Source organism: Dendrobates tinctorius, unplaced genomic scaffold, assembly GCF_039654945.1.
Source record: "Dendrobates tinctorius isolate UK_male_01 unplaced genomic scaffold, ASM3965494v1 ptg000059l, whole genome shotgun sequence".
NCBI lineage: Eukaryota > Metazoa > Chordata > Amphibia > Anura > Dendrobatidae > Dendrobates > Dendrobates tinctorius.
Genome location: NW_027361727.1, coordinates 11283991 through 11300980, shown reverse-complemented (window position 1 = coordinate 11300980; position 16990 = coordinate 11283991). Strand labels below are relative to the sequence as shown.

At 54.9% G+C, this 16990-nt stretch overlaps 1 protein-coding gene across 5 annotated transcripts in view; it reads right to left on the bottom strand.

Annotated features, from left to right (window-relative positions):
- The window catches only part of SBF2 (SET binding factor 2), a 312854-nt gene that overhangs the window by 37302 nt on the left and 258562 nt on the right, over positions 1 to 16990 (bottom strand). For all 5 annotated transcript variants that reach the window (XM_073578404.1, XM_073578400.1, XM_073578401.1 and 2 more), the window contains exon 23: positions 9865 to 9992. In XM_073578404.1, the coding sequence (XP_073434505.1) occupies positions 9865 to 9992 (128 nt within the window). The remainder of the gene's footprint in view (positions 1 to 9864; positions 9993 to 16990) is intronic.

The window sequence follows — 16990 nt, the reverse complement described above, 5'->3', positions numbered from 1 at the left end:
GTCTGATCCTGATAAACTTGTTCAGGAGCTTTAGGTCCAAAACGGGCCTGATAGTCCCGTCCTTTTTGGGGACTGCAAACAGGTTGGAATAGAAGCCCTGAGTCTTCTCGTTTTCCGGTACGGGAATAATAACTCCGTTGTGCCGGAGTAAATCGATGCATCCTAGTAGAGCCCTTGCCCGGGTATCCCTCTTGGGAAGCCGGGAAAGAAAAAAAATCGTCTTGGGGGTGCTTGACAAATTCTATCTTGTACCCTGAGGACACCAGCTCTCTCACCCATGTGTCGTGTGTGACATTAAGCCAGGCGTGGCAGAACCAGAGTAGACGGCCACCTACCTTGGTAGTGTCGCCTGGCAAATGCCTTGAGTCATTTGGCTGAAGATCTTTGGGACCTGGATCCCTTTGACCTGGGCTGGTTAGTACACATCCTCCCCAATGGGTTGGTTCTATAGGAGACCTGTCAATCCCTATCCTGGTTGGGGCGACAAGATGCCGCGGAATTGGCTACTGTGGTCCACACCCGGGGTTGCGAAAGGCCCGAAAACGTGCCTGAAATTGGCGACGAAATGCCGGTTTGACCCTTTGTTGAGGGAGAAAACCGCTCTTCCCTCCTGTGGAGTCGGAGATGAGCTGATCTAACTTTTCTCCGACTAGGCGGCCACCCTGGTATGGTAGCGATGTCAAGGACTTTTTTGAAGCTGAATCGGCCTGCCATGTCCTCAACCATAGAGCTTTCCTAATGGAGATTGCATTTGCTGCCGCAAGTGCCGCGCAGTTGGCCGCATCTAACGAAGCATTGATGAAGTAGTCCCCCGCCATAGCTATCTGATTTGTGATCTCTGACACTTCAGCTGGTAGATCTATGTCTTGCAAGGCTCTGTTCAATGATTCTGACCAAGACGTCATGGCCTTGGCTACCCACGTTGCCACGAACGAAGGAGAGTGCGCTGCTCCTGATGCCTCAAACACTGAGCGAGCCAAGTTCTCAGTGAGGCGATCAGTGGGATCCTTAACAGAAGAACCACTAGGTACGGATAGTAGGGTTCTCGTAGCCAGGCGTGACACAGGTGGATCCACCGTTGGGGATTCCGTCCATTTTTACGGAGATCCGGGGCAAAAGGATACCTCGTCTCGAGTGCCCTCTGGCCCAAAACACCTGTCCGGCCGTTCTCTATGTCGTTGCACTATGTCCTCAAACTCAAGGTGAGTGCAAAATACTCTATGGGGGCGCTTGACTCGCTTAAATGACACCTTATGGCTCGAAGCCAGGGTGGACTCATCCTCAATCCCAGAGTCTGATTGACGGCTTCTATAAGACTGTCAACCGTTTCCTGACCCCCCGGCGTATCTAAGGCTAGGGGTTCATCCGAATCGTAGTCCGAGCCTTGCTCGCTATCGACTGCTGGTGACGGAGAGCGAGAAGCAGAGCTCACAGATGCAGGGGCACCGGATGGGGCGGGAGACGTCATGTGGGTTAGTTTCCCCCGCGTCTGCCTGGAGTGAGAGCGGCCCCTGCAGGCCGGAGGCTCCTGTGAGGTAGAGGACCCCTCTAAGACAGGCGAGCCACTGTCCCTGCCACTATCTGGGGCCCAAAGGGACTCGATTGCTCTCGTGACGCCATAGATTGTGACAGTGATGACGCCCATTCCGGGAGACTTGGTACACTGGGCTCGGTCGCAGGGGAGGGCTCCTGGGCTCGTTCGGACTCGCAGGCTTCGCATACTCACTTGGTCTGCGTCCGCGGAAAAGCGGACTGACAGGAGATGCATGCAGCGTATAGAAACGTGTGCGTTTTAGCTTTTCCTGACATGCTGTACCTGTCAGGCATCCTTGCTGAAAAACCGCTGGGGGAGGCGCTCTTCGTTTTTCCTAGCGTGGCCTCTTGGGGGGGGCTAGGGGGCAGCACTTACCCCAGTCCTGTGCCCCGTGTCTCTGGAAGTGCAGAGCGTCGCTCCATTCAAACAGGTGTGCGCCAGAAATGCGAGCAGGCCCCCGCAAGAAAAAAGGATTCCAGGGGGTGGTACTTCCGTCTGCGGCCTAGCTTTTGCTCAAAGTCGGGGCCTAAATTTCTTCGGCGTCCGCCCAGGCAACAGGGGGCGGGGCCGCCGAGACGCGACGCCAGGGGGCGGGGACTTCCGGCCGCAGCCTAGCGACTGCCGAAGCCACAGCCTGGATTTTCAAATTTTCAAATACCCGCCCAAGGGGGGGGGGGGGGGGTGGACGGAACCGCCGGGCGCCATATCCAAGGTCGGAAATCGGGTCCGCCGCTACCAGGGGGCGTGTTATGGCTATATCCATGGAAGAAACTAAGGGCTCTAGCCCCGCGCCGCTGCAGGAGCCCTCCCAAGCCACCCTCCTCCATGCTTCAGCTCTAGCTCAGGTAGAGGGGGCCATATGAGAAAAAGGACGGTGCAGGCACCCTAGCGCCATCTAACCCCTTCAAGGGGTGAGGAGAGGGACCGTCCGCCGCCTTGCCGCACCGCAGTCCTAGCATTGGTGGGGCAGGGGGGGGCCGCACGGACTGCACTTGTGCCTCTGTGCAGCCTAGGGTTTCAATACCTTAGGGTGGACAGGGCTAAGTCCGGCATCACCACGTCACAGGAGAGGATATGTGGAGGCAACACTCACACGTGGTCACCCGTTGTTGGTTTGGGGAGATCGGACCCTTTCAATATGGTCCGTCGCCCCTATCTCATTTTCATGTGAAAAGGGAAAAAAAAAAATCTGGAAATATCCCACATCGCGGGAGAGGATATGTGGAGGCGACACTCGCACATGCTCACCTGTTGTTGGTTTGGGGAGATCGGACCCTTTCATTAGGGTCCGTCGCCCCTGTCTCATCTTCATAGGGAAAAAGGAAAAAGAAAAAAAAAAAAAAAAAAAAAATCAGTCTGGAAACAGACAGACACGTGCCTCCAACAAACACTAAGCAAAAGACTGGTTTCGACCCGCAATCGGGGCGACGGTGTATACGGCGGAGGAGGAGCTAAACTCCTTTTTTCACTTAGTGTCAGCCTCCAGGCGGCAGTAGCATACACCGACAATACCTGTGTCCCCCAATGAGGTGAAGGAGAAATTGTTGTATAATGAAATGTTTTGCAACTTTCTAACAGGCTCAGCGTTACAATTCCTCATCATTTTTAAGAGCTCCACTTGCTGTCAGCAAAGTGAAATATTCTTTTTTACATAGAAAAGATGAATATGACCTAGATAAAAGTAGTATTCACATTTAGTACATTTATGGCATATCCACCGAATATATCATAAAAACATGATAAAGGCGGTGACCAACTCTGGGACACGCATCTATCTCGGATAGATCACTGCCCAGTAATGGAAAGATGTATACGAGTTGTGGAAGCTGCAGAAAAAGAGTGCGTGGCAATTCTCAAAAGTCCTACAAAGATGGATACCGACAGCCAGACACGCGCAGCTCCGTTCACTGACAGTAACGCATGATAGGACCCAGTTGTTGAGAGACATGGATTTTTGTGAGTACTCACCGTAAAATCCTTTTCTCCGAGACGCTCATTGGGGGACACAGGTACTGTGGGTGTATGCTACCGCCATCTGGAGGCTGACACTAGGCAAACATCACAAGGTTAGCTCCTCCCCCGCCATATACACCCTCGCCCTGATTGCGGGCGGAAGTCAGTTTAGTGCAAAAGCAGTAGGAGAACAATAACAATCAGCCTTAATGCAGAAAACAATATGTCTGGCAAGGAAAAAACCACCCTGACATTCACAAAAGAAATACACATTAATTAAATAAACAAGAGCCAACTTGGCTAACAGGGTGGGTGCTGTGTCCCCAATGAGCGTCTCGGAGAAAAGGATTTTACGGTGAGTACTCACAAAAATCAATGTTGCTCCTTCGTCTCATTGGGGACACAGGTACTGTCGGACGTCCTAAAGCAGTCCCTGGGTGGGAGATTGACTCACTGATCCTACAAGCACCTCTTGTTTAAAGGTGCTCCACCGCTGCTTGGAGAATCCTTCTAGCCAGGCTTGCATCCGCCGAAGCCGGAGTATGGACATTGTAATGTTTAGTAAATGTGTGCAGGCTGGACCAGGTTGCTGCTTTGCATACCTGCTTCGCTGAAGCCTGATGCCGAAGCGCCCACTGCCCAAGTAGAATGTGCTTTGATCCCTGATGGAACCGGCGCACCTCTGATGCGATAGGCCTCCTGAATTGTTAAACGGATCCATCTGGCTATTGTCGATCTTGAGGCAGGGAGTCCCCTCCTGCGCCCTTCATGGAGCACGAACAGCGTATCTGTCTGGCGAAAAGGTGCCGTCCGCGACACGTACCTCCTGAGTGCTCTCACCAGGTCCAGCGCGTGAAGAGCCTTTTCTACGCGATGCACCGGTGCCGGACAGAACGAGGGCAAGACAATATCATCATTAATGTGGAATGAGGACACGACTTTCGGCAGAAAGGGGGGAGCTGGTCTAAGCACCACTTTATCCTTGTGGAAAATGAGAAAAGGAGCTCGGCGAGACAGCGCCGCCAACTCTGAAACTTGCCTAACGGAGGTAATGGCTACCAAAAATACCACCTTCCAAGAGAGGAACGATAAGGAAATATCCTGTAGCGGCTCAAAAGGCGCTTCCTGCAGAACACTGAGAGCCAGGTTAAGGTCCCAGGTGTCCATCGGCGCCTTATAGGGAGGTACTAGATGAGAGACTCCCTGGATGAAAGTCTTTACCTCCATATTAGTAGCAATCTTTCGCTGGAAAAGGACAGACAACGCCGATATCTGTCTCCTAAGGGAGCTCGGGGCCAGCCCTGAGTCTAGGCCTGATTGAAGAAACGCCAAGATGTTGGGAATAGAGAATGTAAGGGGCGAACGTCCCCGCTCTCTGCACCAAGTGAAGAAAACTTTCCAGGTGTGGTGGTAGATTTTCGCCGAGGTCGGTTTCGTGGCGCTAACCATTGTAGCGCCCACCTCACGCTCAAACCCTGCTTGAGTTAGAATCCAAGATTCAACGGCCATGCCGTCAAACACAGGGCCCCTGAGTTCGGGTGGAAGATCGGGCCCTGGTGCAGTAGATCTGGGCGCTCTGGCAGTCGCCATGGGACGTTGGTGAGCAGCCGCACAAGATCTGCGTACCACGCCCGATGGGGCCAGTCAGGTGCCAGCAGAATTGCTGGGACCCCCTCTGTTTTGATCTTCCTGACGACCCTCGGAAGCAATGGCAACGAGGGAAACAGGTATGGAAGGCGAAACTGGTTCCATGGTAGGACCAACGCATCCACCCTGAACGCTCGTGGGTCTCGCAACCGAGCAACGAACACAGGCACCTTGGCGTTCATTCTGGACGCCATCAGATCCACATCCGGTGTTCCCCATCGTTGGCAAATTTGCTGGAAGACCTCGTGGTGCAGGGCCCATTCCCCAGCCACGACCTCTTGTCGGCTGAGGAAGTCCGCTGCCCAATTTTCTATGCCTGGGATGTAGACTGCCGATATTACCGACTGGTTCTTCTCGGCCCAATGAAGCACACGTGCTATCTCACGCATGGTTGCCTTGCTGCGCGTGCCCCCCTGATGATTTACATAAGCCACCGCCGTGGCGTTGTCTGACTGTATCCGAATGGGCCGTCCTGCTAGGAGGTGCTGAAAATGCTGCAGCACCTGCCAGATCGCTCGTATTTCCAACAAGTTGATCGGGAGACGAGCTTCCTGTTGCAACCACTGGGCCGTGCTGTGGCTAAAAACTGCTCCCCAGCCGAGGAGACTGGCGTCGTTCATGACCACTAGCCAGTGGTCTGGGGGAAACGGTTTCCCCTGAAGAAGGGAGGATCTGGTCGTCCACCACTATAGTGATTGCCTGACCTGAGAGGACAGACGGCACCGCTGATCGAGGGTGAACGGGTTCTTGTCCCATGCTGACAAGAGAGCGTGCTGTAGGGGTCGAAGATGAAATTGGGCAAACGGAATTGCTTCCATTGCTGCCACCATCTTCTCTAGTATCCTCATCCCAAACCGAACGGTGTGAGGGACTGGCTGCTGGAGCATCTGGACTCCTTGCCGGAGCGCTAGGGCTTTGTTTCGAGGGAGAATTACCAACCCTTGGGAGGTATCAAAGATCATTCCCAGAAAAGCAATCCTCCGAGCTGGGACCAGAGATGATTTCTTCCTGTTGACCAACCAACCTAAGCGGGTGAGTGTATCCAGCGTAATGCTGACATTCTCCTTGCATGCCCTAAATGAGGGACCTTTCACAAAGAGGTCGTCTAAGTATGGCAAAACGACTATGCCCCGCGAGTTTAAGACGGCCATTACGACTGCCATCACCTTTGTGAACACTCTGGGGGCGGTGGCTATCCCGAATGGGAGTGCTGCGAATTGAAAGTGTCGACCATTGATGGCGAACCGAAGAAACTTTTGGTGCGAGGGAAAAATGGGAACGTGCAGGTAGGCATCCTGGATGTCGATCGAGGCTAAGTACTCTCCCTGCTCCATGGCTGATATAACTGAGCGGAGAGATTCCATCCTGAAATGTTTGACCCTGATGAACCTGTTTAGGAGCTTCAGGTCCAAAACCGGCCTGACTGTCCCGTCCTTTTTGGGGACCGCGAACAGATTGGAATAAAAACCCTGAGCTTTCTCGTGCTCTGGTACGGGAACAATGACTCCGTTGTTTTGCAGTGAATTGATGGCCCCTAGCAGCGCCTTTGCCCGGGGCTTCACCTTGGGAAGTCGGGAGAGAAAAAACCGTGTTGGAGGGTACCTGATGAACTCTATTTTGTACTCTGAAGTCACCAGTTCCGCCACCCATAAGTCATGTGCTACCTCGGCCCAGATATGACAAAAAAAGAGCAGGTGACCCCAACCCTGCTGATGTCGCCTACTAAGGGCTCTGAGTCATTTGGCTGAGGGTCTCTGGGCCCTGGTTCTATATGAGACCTGTTGCTCCCTAACCTGGTTAGAGCGAGGTGGGCCGGCCGAACTGGCTGCTGCCATCCATCCGGTGTTGCGAAAGGCTCAAAAACGTGTCGGGACCTGGCGAAAAGGCTGTTTCACCTTTTGCTGCAGGAGGAAGCTGCTTTTTCCTCTTGTCGCGTCGAAGATGAGCTGATCCAACTTCTCCCCGAACAGGTGGCCTCGCTGATAGGGCAAGGAAGTCAAGGACTTCTTGGAAATTGAATCGGCTCGCCAAGTCCTCAACCAGAGGGCTCTCCTAATGGCTACCGCGTTAGCAGCTGCAAATGCCTCACAATTAGCCGCATCCAAAGAAGCATTAATTAAGTAGTCTCCAGCCATAGCAATCTGACTTGCGACCTCAGACAACTCCGCAGGTAGGCCTCTATCCTGCAAGGCTTTATTCTAAGACTCTGACCATGACATCATGGCTTTGGTTACCTACGTCGCCGCGAACGAGGGGGCGAGCGCCGACCCTGATACTTCAAAAACTGATCGCGCCAAGCTCTCTATGAGCCGATCCGTGGGGTCCTTAATGGACGAGCCGCTATGCACCAACAACAAAGTCTTCAAGGCCAGGCGTGACACTGGCGGGTCCACGACTGAGTATTCCGCCCATTTCTTACAGAGTTCCGGGGCAAATGGGTATCTTGCCTCTATAGTCTTCTGGCCTGAGAAGCGCCTATCTGGGCGTTCTCTGTGGCGCTGCACTATGTCCTCAAATTCTGGGTGAGTGCCAAACACTCTATGCGGTTGCCTGGCCTGCTTAAAGGCTACCTTATGGCCCGCGGCTAAGGTAGCACTATCTTTAATTCCCAGGGTCTGATTGACAGCTTCAATGAGGCTGTCCACTGTCTCCCGGCACCCCGGGGTATCTAGATCAAGTGGCTCGTCTGAGTCACGATCCAAACTCTGCCCGCTCCCTGGTGAAGGGGAGCGCGATGCTGAATGCCCCGATGCCGCGGCAACGGATAGACCGGGAGACCTCGTGCGGGTTCGTTTCCTTCGCCCCTGTCTGGCATGGGAGCGGCCCCTGCAGGCCGAAGGTTCCTGTGAGGTGGAGGACCCCTCCTAGATAAGCGAGTCACTATCCTTGCCCCCCTTTGGGGCGTGAAGGGACTCGATCGCCTTTGTAAGCGAAGCCATAGACTGGGACAATGATAGCGCCCATTCCGGAGGATTCGGCTCTCTGGATTCAGTCACCGAATCGCTCTGCGCTCGTGGAGACGGAGCCCTACAAGAAGTGCATGCAGGGTAAAGTGTGCGTCTTCCCTTTCCCGACCATATTGTGCCTGCCAGGCGTTTTATATATATAAAAAACTTTTTTTTTTTACTTCAATGAGAGGGAGGGGTGGGGGAGGAGGGGCCCCCTTGGTGTTTAGCGGCCCCGGAAGCAAACCTGCACTCACCTGACCTGCGTCCCTCGACTGCGCGCCGCAGCCCCGACCTCCTCTGAGCCTCCGTGGGGCAAGCAGACCTCTTTCCTGGTTGCGGCCTACCCCGCACTGAAGCCGGGGCCTGGATTTATCCGGCGCCCGCCCAGGCTCCAAGGGGCGGGCCGCTGGAAGTGACGCCGCGCGCCGAGGGCGGTACTTCCGCCGCGGCCCAACACTGACCAAAGCCGGGGACTAAATTTTTCATGGCGCGCCGCGGCGATGATGGGGAAAGCCGCTACTCCTGGCCCCACTGTGGAAACGAGGAGGGCCTCAGGGGAACGCACACCGCTGCCTGCTGCTGCCCAGGAGCCCCCCGTACGACCTGTACCTTCAAGTCCACTTCATCCAGACGACTCCAGGTAGGCCCTTCAGGGATCATGACCAACCCAGGGAGCGGGGGTGGTGTGGGGATCCTGGACGGTACAGGTACCCTAACTCCGTCCAGCATAAGCTGAGGAGAGGGACCGACCGCCTCCTTGCAGCACCTCCGTCTTGCGTTGGTGGAGCAGTGGGGGCAGCTCGGACAGTCTTGTGCCTCTGAATAGCCCATGGTTTCTCTACCTAGGGGTGGTCGGAGCTAGGTCCGGCATCATGTCCCACGTCGCAGGAAATGATACGTGGAGGGACACTCGCACGTGCTCGCCCGTTGATGGTTTGGGGAAATCGGACCCTTTCAATAGGATCCGTTGCCCCTGTCTCATCTTCATGGAAAAAAGTCTGGAGAAAAAAGACCAGACGTGTGCCTCCATAGACACTAAGCAAAAAACTGACTTCCGCCCGCAATCAGGGAGAGGGTGTATACGGCGGGGGAGGAGCTAACCTTGTGTTGTTTTCCTAGTGTCAGCCTCCAGATGGCGGTAGCATACACCCACAGTACCTGTGTCCCCCAATGAGACGAAGGAGAAAAATGTAGGTGCCAGAGGTGGGATCTGCATCTATCATACGTTTATGACATATTATTTGCATATGCCATAAATACACAAGATAGAAATATTCCTTCAACAAGAGTTTTCAACGTTGTACTTATTAGGTTAGGTCTACACGGTGGAATCTGGCAGTGACACCTGTAGCACGACCAAAGGTGACTATGAGTCGCTGCAACATTGCTGCACAATACAAGTGAATGGAGTTTCCATTGCGACCACGAGAATGCTATGAATGCGATAAGTTGTAAGAAGTACAACTATGTTGGATTTTCTGCAACTTGCTTGATGAAGTTCCCACTGGGTCGCAATATAGTGCTGCGATGTTATAGTGACACCTAAGTGAACCTTGGTTGCGCAACAGGTGCAGTGGCAAAAATTGCCGTGTAGCCCCAGACTTAGGCTAAACTGCAACTCTTTTGGAGAGTTACTTGATTGATTTTAGCTATAGTGTAGTTGTAGAGAAATAGTTATAAATCAAGCTGTAATACTACAAAAGGTAGCAGTGTAGCTGAGGCCTTAATGTAATCTCTGCATGTAAGAGAGGACAATGATGAGAGTGGTTGTGATCAGGCTACCTGAAATGTGGCTGAGCGGATCTGTAGTCCTTCCTGCATGTTCTGCTGCAGATGGTTCTGGACATTGATCTTCTTCTCTTTTGTAATGGAAGAGATGGGAACGCTGCGGATAACGTTCTGCTCACCGACTGGAAGAGAGAGCAAAAGAAAAAAAAAAAAAAAATTAGTGAAAACTTGTCAGATCTACAGGCAACACACAGAGAAGGGACCTGAAACCATGCTGCAGGATGCACCATCATGTCCACTGTGTCTATCCATAAATCCCACCTAACCAAAGAGTCGTGCCCCAGTATGGGAGAGCAGGGGGATGCATTACAGAGGAGGGTAGAATTGCTATTCATAATTGTAGAAATAAAATGGTGACCTTGTTAAATGGCACCTCTACAGGAACAGTAATGTGACCTTGTTGGATGACACCTCTACAGGAACCGTAATGGTGACCTTGTTGGCTGACACCTCTACGGGAACCGTAGTGGTGACCTTGTTGGATGACACCTCTACGGGGACCGTAATGGTGACCTTGTTGGATGACACCTCTACGGAGACCGTAATCGTGACCTTGTTGGATGACACCTCTACGGGAACCGTAGTGGTGACCTTGTTGGATGACACCTCTACGGGGACCGTAATGGTGACATTGTTGGATGACACCTCTACAGGGACCGTAATGGTGACCTTGTTGGATGACACCTCTACGGGAACCGTAGTGGTGACCTTGTTGGATGACACCTCTACCGGGACCGTAATGGTGACCTTGTTGGATGACACCTCTACGGGGACCGTAATGGTGACATTGTTGGATGACACCTCTACGGGGACCGTAATGGTGACCTTGTTGGATGACACCTCTACGGGGACCGTAATGGTGACATTGTTGGATGACACCTCTACAGGGACCGTAATGGTGACCTTGTTGGATGACACCTCTACCGGAACCGTAGTGGTGACCTTGTTGGATGACACCTCTACCGGGACCGTAATGGTGACCTTGTTGGATGACACCTCTACGGGGACCGTAATGGTGACCTTGTTGGATGACACCTCTACGGGGACCGTAATGGTGACCTTGTTGGATGACACCTCTACGGGGACCGTAATGGTGACCTTGTTGGATGACACCTCTACGGGGACCGTAATGGTGACCTTGTTGGATGACACCTCTACAGGGACCGTAATGGTGACCTTGTTGGATGACACCTCTACGGGGACCGTAATGGAGACCTTGTTGGATGACATCTCTACAGAAACAGCAATGGTAATACTAGATGTGTATTTCCTGAAGGAAGTACAGATAGTAATAGTTTTGAAGGCTGAAGGAAGACCTTAATGTCCATCCAGTTCAGCCTATTTTTAGTGCAGCTGTTCTGCATTGTTGATCCTGGGGAAGGCAAAAAACCCAGAGTAGAAGCCAATTTTCTCCATAGGGAAAAAAATTCCTTCCCCTAAGCTGGGTCAATCATCTACCTATAATATTCTGTTATTCGTAACCTTCTATACTGTTACAAGAAAAGCATCCATTCCTTTCTTAAATTCATTCAGTGAGTTGGCCATCACCACTTCCTCAGGAAGAGAATTCCAGAGCCTCACTGCTCTTACCGTGAAGAACCCTCTTTTATGCTGGTGCAGAAATTGTCTTTTCTCCAAACGAAGAGAATGCCCCCTTGTTCTTGTCACAGTCCTTGGTACAAACAGTTCATTGGAGAGATCTCTGTATTGCCCTCTGATATACTTGTACATATATATTAGGTCTCCCCTAAGTCTTCTCTTTTAAATAGACCTAATTTTGATAACCTTTCTGGGTATTGTAGTGAACCAACTCCATTTATCATTTTGGTAGCCCGCCTTTGAACCCTTTCAAGTTCAGTAATGTCTTTCTTGAGCACCGGCGTCCAAAATTGCACACAATACTCCGAGTGATTTGTACAGAGGGAGAATTATGTTTTCATCTCGTGTCCCCACACCAAAGATAGTGCTTTGAAATGGTGCCCGGGCTGCCCCTTTAAGAGAGACTTGCCTGCTGCCCCTGCAAGACTTTCAACTCAGGATCCGTTTTAACTATGGGTGCCTCTCAGGGGTCCGATGCGGTGGGCGGGGCCACTCTGGGTCCGATGCGGTGGGCGGGGCCACTCTGGGTCCGATGCGGTGGGCGGGGCCACTCTGGGTCCGATGCGGTGGGCGGGGCCACTCTGGGTCCGATGCGGTGGGCGGGGCCACTCTGGGTCCGATGCGGTGGGCGGGGCCACTCTGGGTCCGATGCGGTGGGCGGGGCCACTCTGGGTCCGATGTGGTGGGCGGGGCCACTCTGGGTCCGATTTGGAGGCCAGGGTGGCTCAGCCTCTGATTTGTAGGCCAGGGTCGATCAGCCTCCAATTTGGAGGCCGGGGTGGCTCAGCCTCTGATTTGGAGCCTGGGGTCACTCAGCTTTCGATTTGGCGCGCCGACCCTTTAAGAATCACTTTGGCGCGTCGGCCCTTTAAGAGCTAGTTTTGCCCACTGGGCTTCTAAATCCACTTTGGCGCACATTCTCTCTCAGGGGTATGCGTCATGTGATGAAGCTAGATTTGCATTTGTGCTGTGGGTTTCGCTTTAAGAGCTGATATTATCTGCTAGAAACTGTGTCCTGGAGAGGTCATGTGACGTTCATAGGCGTTGGCATAGTAACTGGGTGTGCCTGCGCATATCAATGAGCTTAACTGCCATTTGAATCGCCTCAGGGCACGTTTTGACTGTGGCAACATTTTCCCATTAAAAAGCATTGAGACAATGCATTCCAATGACGGGAAAAATTATTTCAAACGCAAATTGCGCAAAAACTACAAATCCGATTGACACAAAAAATACTTAGCACACCTCTCGTGAACGCTGGCTTCGAAACGACACCTCAACGGAGTCTGTGCGCGTAGCGGTTCGGGCCGCATTAATTGCGGAAATCAACTGAATAATAATAAGAACTAGATGTGTATTTCCTGAAGGAAGTACAGATAGTGGTTTGAAATGGTGCCTGGGCTGCCCTTTAAGAGAGACTTGCCTGCTGCCCCTGCAAGACTTTCAACTCAGGATCTGTTTTAACTGTGAGTGCCTCTCAGGGGCCACTTTGGCTTCAGGTCTGAATTGGTGGGTGGGGCCCCTCAGGATTTGATTCCTTGGCCTGGGCTCCTCAGGGCTTGAATTGTTGGTGGGGATCCCTCTGGGTCCGATTTGGTGGGCGGGGCCACTCTGGGTCCGATTTGGTGGGCGGGGCCACTCTGGGTCCGATTTGGTGGGCGGGGCCACTCTGGGTCCGATTTGGTGGGCGGGGCCACTCTGGGTCCGATTTGGTGGGCGGGGCCACTCTGGGTCCGATTTGGTGGGCGGGGCCACTCTGGGTCCGATTTGGTGGGCGGGGCCACTCTGGGTCCGATTTGGTGGGCGGGGCCACTCTGGGTCCGATTTGGTGGGCGGGGCCACTCTGGGTCCGATTTGGTGGGCGGGGCCACTCTGGGTCCGATTTGGTGGGCGGGGCCACTCTGGGTCCGATTTGGTGGGCGGGGCCACTCTGGGTCCGATTTGGTGGGCGGGGCCACTCTGGGTCCGATTTGGTGGGCGGGGCCACTCTGGGTCCGATTTGGTGGGCGGGGCCACTCTGGGTCCGATTTGGTGGGCGGGGCCACTCTGGGTCCAATTTGGTGGGCGGGGCCACTCTGGGTCCGATTTGGTGGGCGGGGCCACTCTGGGTCCGATTTGGTGGGCGGGGCCACTCTGGGTCCGATTTGGTGGGCGGGGCCACTCTGGGTCCGATTTGGTGGGCGGGGCCACTCTGGGTCCGATTTGGTGGGCGGGGCCACTCTGGGTCCGATTTGGTGGGCGGGGCCACTCTGGGTCCGATTTGGTGGGCGGGGCCACTCTGGGTCCGATTTGGTGGGCGGGGCCACTCTGGGTCCGATTTGGTGGGCGGGGCCACTCTGGGTCCGATTTGGTGGGCGGGGCTCCTCAGGGTCAGATTTGGTGGGCGGGGCCCTTCAGGGTCCGATTTGGTGGGCGGGGCCACTCAGAGTCTGATTTGGTGGGCGGGGCCCCTCAGGATCCGATTTGGTGGGCTGTGCTACTCTGGGTCTGATTTTTTGAGCGGGGCCACACTGGGTCCGATTTGGAGGCCAGGGTGGCTCAGCCTCCGATTTGGAGGCCGGGGTGGTTCAGCCTCCGATTTGGAGGCCGGGGTGGCTCAGCCTCCGATTTGGAGGCCGGGGTGGCTCAGCCTCCGATTTGGAGGCCGGGGTGGCTCAGCCTCCGATTTGGAGGCCGGGGTGGCTCAGCCTCCGATTTGGAGGCCGGGGTGGCTCAGCCTCCGATTTGGAGGCCGGGGTCACTCAGCTTTCGATTTGGCGCGCCGGCCCTTTAAGACTCATTTCGGTGCGCTGGCCCTTTAAGAATCACTTTGGCACGTCGGCCCTTTAAGAGCCAGGGTGGCTCACTGGGCTTCTAAATCCACTTTGGCGGACAGTCTCTCTCAAGGGCATGTGTCATGTGATGAAGCTACATTTGCATTTGTGCTGTGGGTTTCGCTTTTTAGAGCTGATATGTGGCAGAAGCTCTGTCCTCGGGGCGTTATGTGACGTTCGTAGGCGTTGGCATAGTAACTGGGTCTGCCTGCGCATATCAATGAGCTCAACTGCCATTTCAATTGCCTCAGGGTACGTTTTGCCATTACCCATTGAAAAGCATTGGAGACAGTGCATTCCAATGACGGGAAAAAAAAATTTCAAATGCAAATTGCACAAAAACTACAAATCCGATCGACACGAAAAATACTTAGCACACCTCTCATGGACGCTGGCTTCGAAACGACACCTCAACGGCGTCTGTGCGTGTAGCGGTTCGGGCCGCATTAATTGCGGAAATCAACTTAATAATAATAATAACTAGATGTGTATTTCCTGAAGGAAGTACAGATAGTGGTTTGAAATGGTGCCCGGGCTGCCCCTTTAAGAGAGACTTGCCTGCTGCCCCTGCAAGACTTTCAAGTCAGGATACCCTGCAAGACTTTCAAGTCAGGATACGATTTAACTGTGGGTGCCTCTCAGGGGCCACTTTGGCCTCAGGGTCTGATTTTGTGGGTGGGGCCCCTCAGGGCATGATTTTGTGGGTGGGGCCCCTCAGGGTCCGATTTTGTGGGTGGGGCCCCTCAGGGTCCGATTTTGTGGCCGGGGCCACTCAGGGTCCGATTTGGTGGCCGGGGCACCTCAGGGTCCGATTTGGTGGGTGGGGCCCCTCAAGGTCCGATTTTGTGGCTGGGGCCCCTCAGGGTCCGATTTTGTGGCCGGGGCCACTCAGGATCCGATTTTTGTGGCTGGAACCCCTCAGGGTCCAATTTTGTGGGTGGGGCCCCTCAGGGTCCGATTTTGTGGGTGGGGCCTCTCAGGGTCCGATTTTGTGGGTGGGGCCCCTCAGGGTCCGATTTGGTGGGCTGGGCCCCTCAGGGTCCGATTTTGTGGGCGGGGCCCCTCATGGTCCGATTTTGTGGCCGGGGCCCCTCAGGGTCCGATTTTGTGTCAGGGGCCCCTCAGAGTCCGATTTTGTGGATGGGTCCCCTCAGGGTCCGATTTTGTGGTTGGGGCCCCTCAGGGTCCGATTTTGTGTCAGGGGCCCCTCAGAGTCCGATTTTGTGGTTGGGTCCCCTCAGGGTCCGATTTTGTGGTTGGGGCCCCTCAGGGTCCGATTTTGTGGTTGGGGCCCCTCAGGGTCCGATTTTGTGGCCGCGGCCCCTCAGGGTCCGATTTTGTGGCAGGGGCCCCTCAGGGTCCGATTTTGTGGCAGGGGCCCCTCAGGGTCCGATTTTGTGGCAGGGGCCCCTCAGGGTCCAATTTGGTGGGCGGGACCACTCTGGGTCCAATTTGGTGGGCGGGGCCTCTCAGGGTCCGATTTTGTGGTTGGGTCCCCTCAGGGTCCGATTTTGTGGTTGGGGCCCCTCAGGGTCCGATTTTGTGGTTGGGGCCCCTCAGGGTCCGATTTTGTGTCAGGGGCCCCTCAGAGTCCGATTTTGTGGTTGGGTCCCCTCAGGGTCCGATTTTGTGGTTGGGGCCCCTCAGGGTCCGATTTTGTGGTTGGGGCCCCTCAGGGTCCGATTTTGTGGCCGCGGCCCCTCAGGGTCCGATTTTGTGGCAGGGGCCCCTCAGGGTCCGATTTTGTGGCAGGGGCCCCTCAGGGTCCGATTTTGTGGCAGGGGCCCCTCAGGGTCCAATTTGGTGGGCGGGACCACTCTGGGTCCAATTTGGTGGGCGGGGCCTCTCAGGGTCCGATTTTGTGGTTGGGTCCCCTCAGGGTCCGATTTTGTGGTTGGGGCCCCTCAGGGTCCGATTTTGTGGTTGGGGCCCCTCAGGGTCCGATTTTGTGGTTGGGGCCCCTCAGGGTCCGATTTTGTGACCGGGGCCCATCAGGGTCCGATTTTGTGGCCGCGGCCCCTCTGGGTCTGATTTTGTGGGCGGAGCCCCACTGGGTCCGATTTGGTGGGCGGGACCACTCTGGGTCCAATTTGGTGGGCGGGACCACTCTGGGTCCAATTTGGTGGGCAGGGCCTCCTCTGGGTAAGATTTGGAGGCTTGGGTCGCTCAGCCTCCAATTTGGAGGCCGGGGTCATTGAGCCTCCGATTTGGAGGCCGGGGTCGATGAGCCTCCGATTTGGAGGCCGGGGTCGATGAGCCTCCGATTTGGAGGCCGGGGTGGCTCAGCCTCCGATTTGGAGGCCGGGGTGGCTCAGCCTCCGATTTGGAGGCCGGGGTGGCTCAGCCTCCGATTTGGAGGCCGGGGTGGCTCAGCCTCCGATTTGGAGGCCGGGGTGGCTCAGCCTCCGATTTGGAGGCCGGGGTGGCTCAGCCTCCGATTTGGAGGCCGGGGTGGCTCAGCCTCCGATTTGGAGGCCGGGGTGGCTCAGCCTCCGATTTGGAGGCCGGGGTGGCTCAGCCTCCGATTTGGAGGCCGGGGTGGCTCAGCCTCCGATTTGGAGGCCGGGGTGGCTCAGCCTCCGATTTGGAGGCCGGGGTGGCTCAGCCTCCGATTTGGAGGCCGGGGTGGCTCAGCCTCCGATTTGGAGGCCGGGGTGGCTCAGCCTCCGATTTGGAGGCCGGGGTGGCTCAGCCTCCGATTTGGAGGC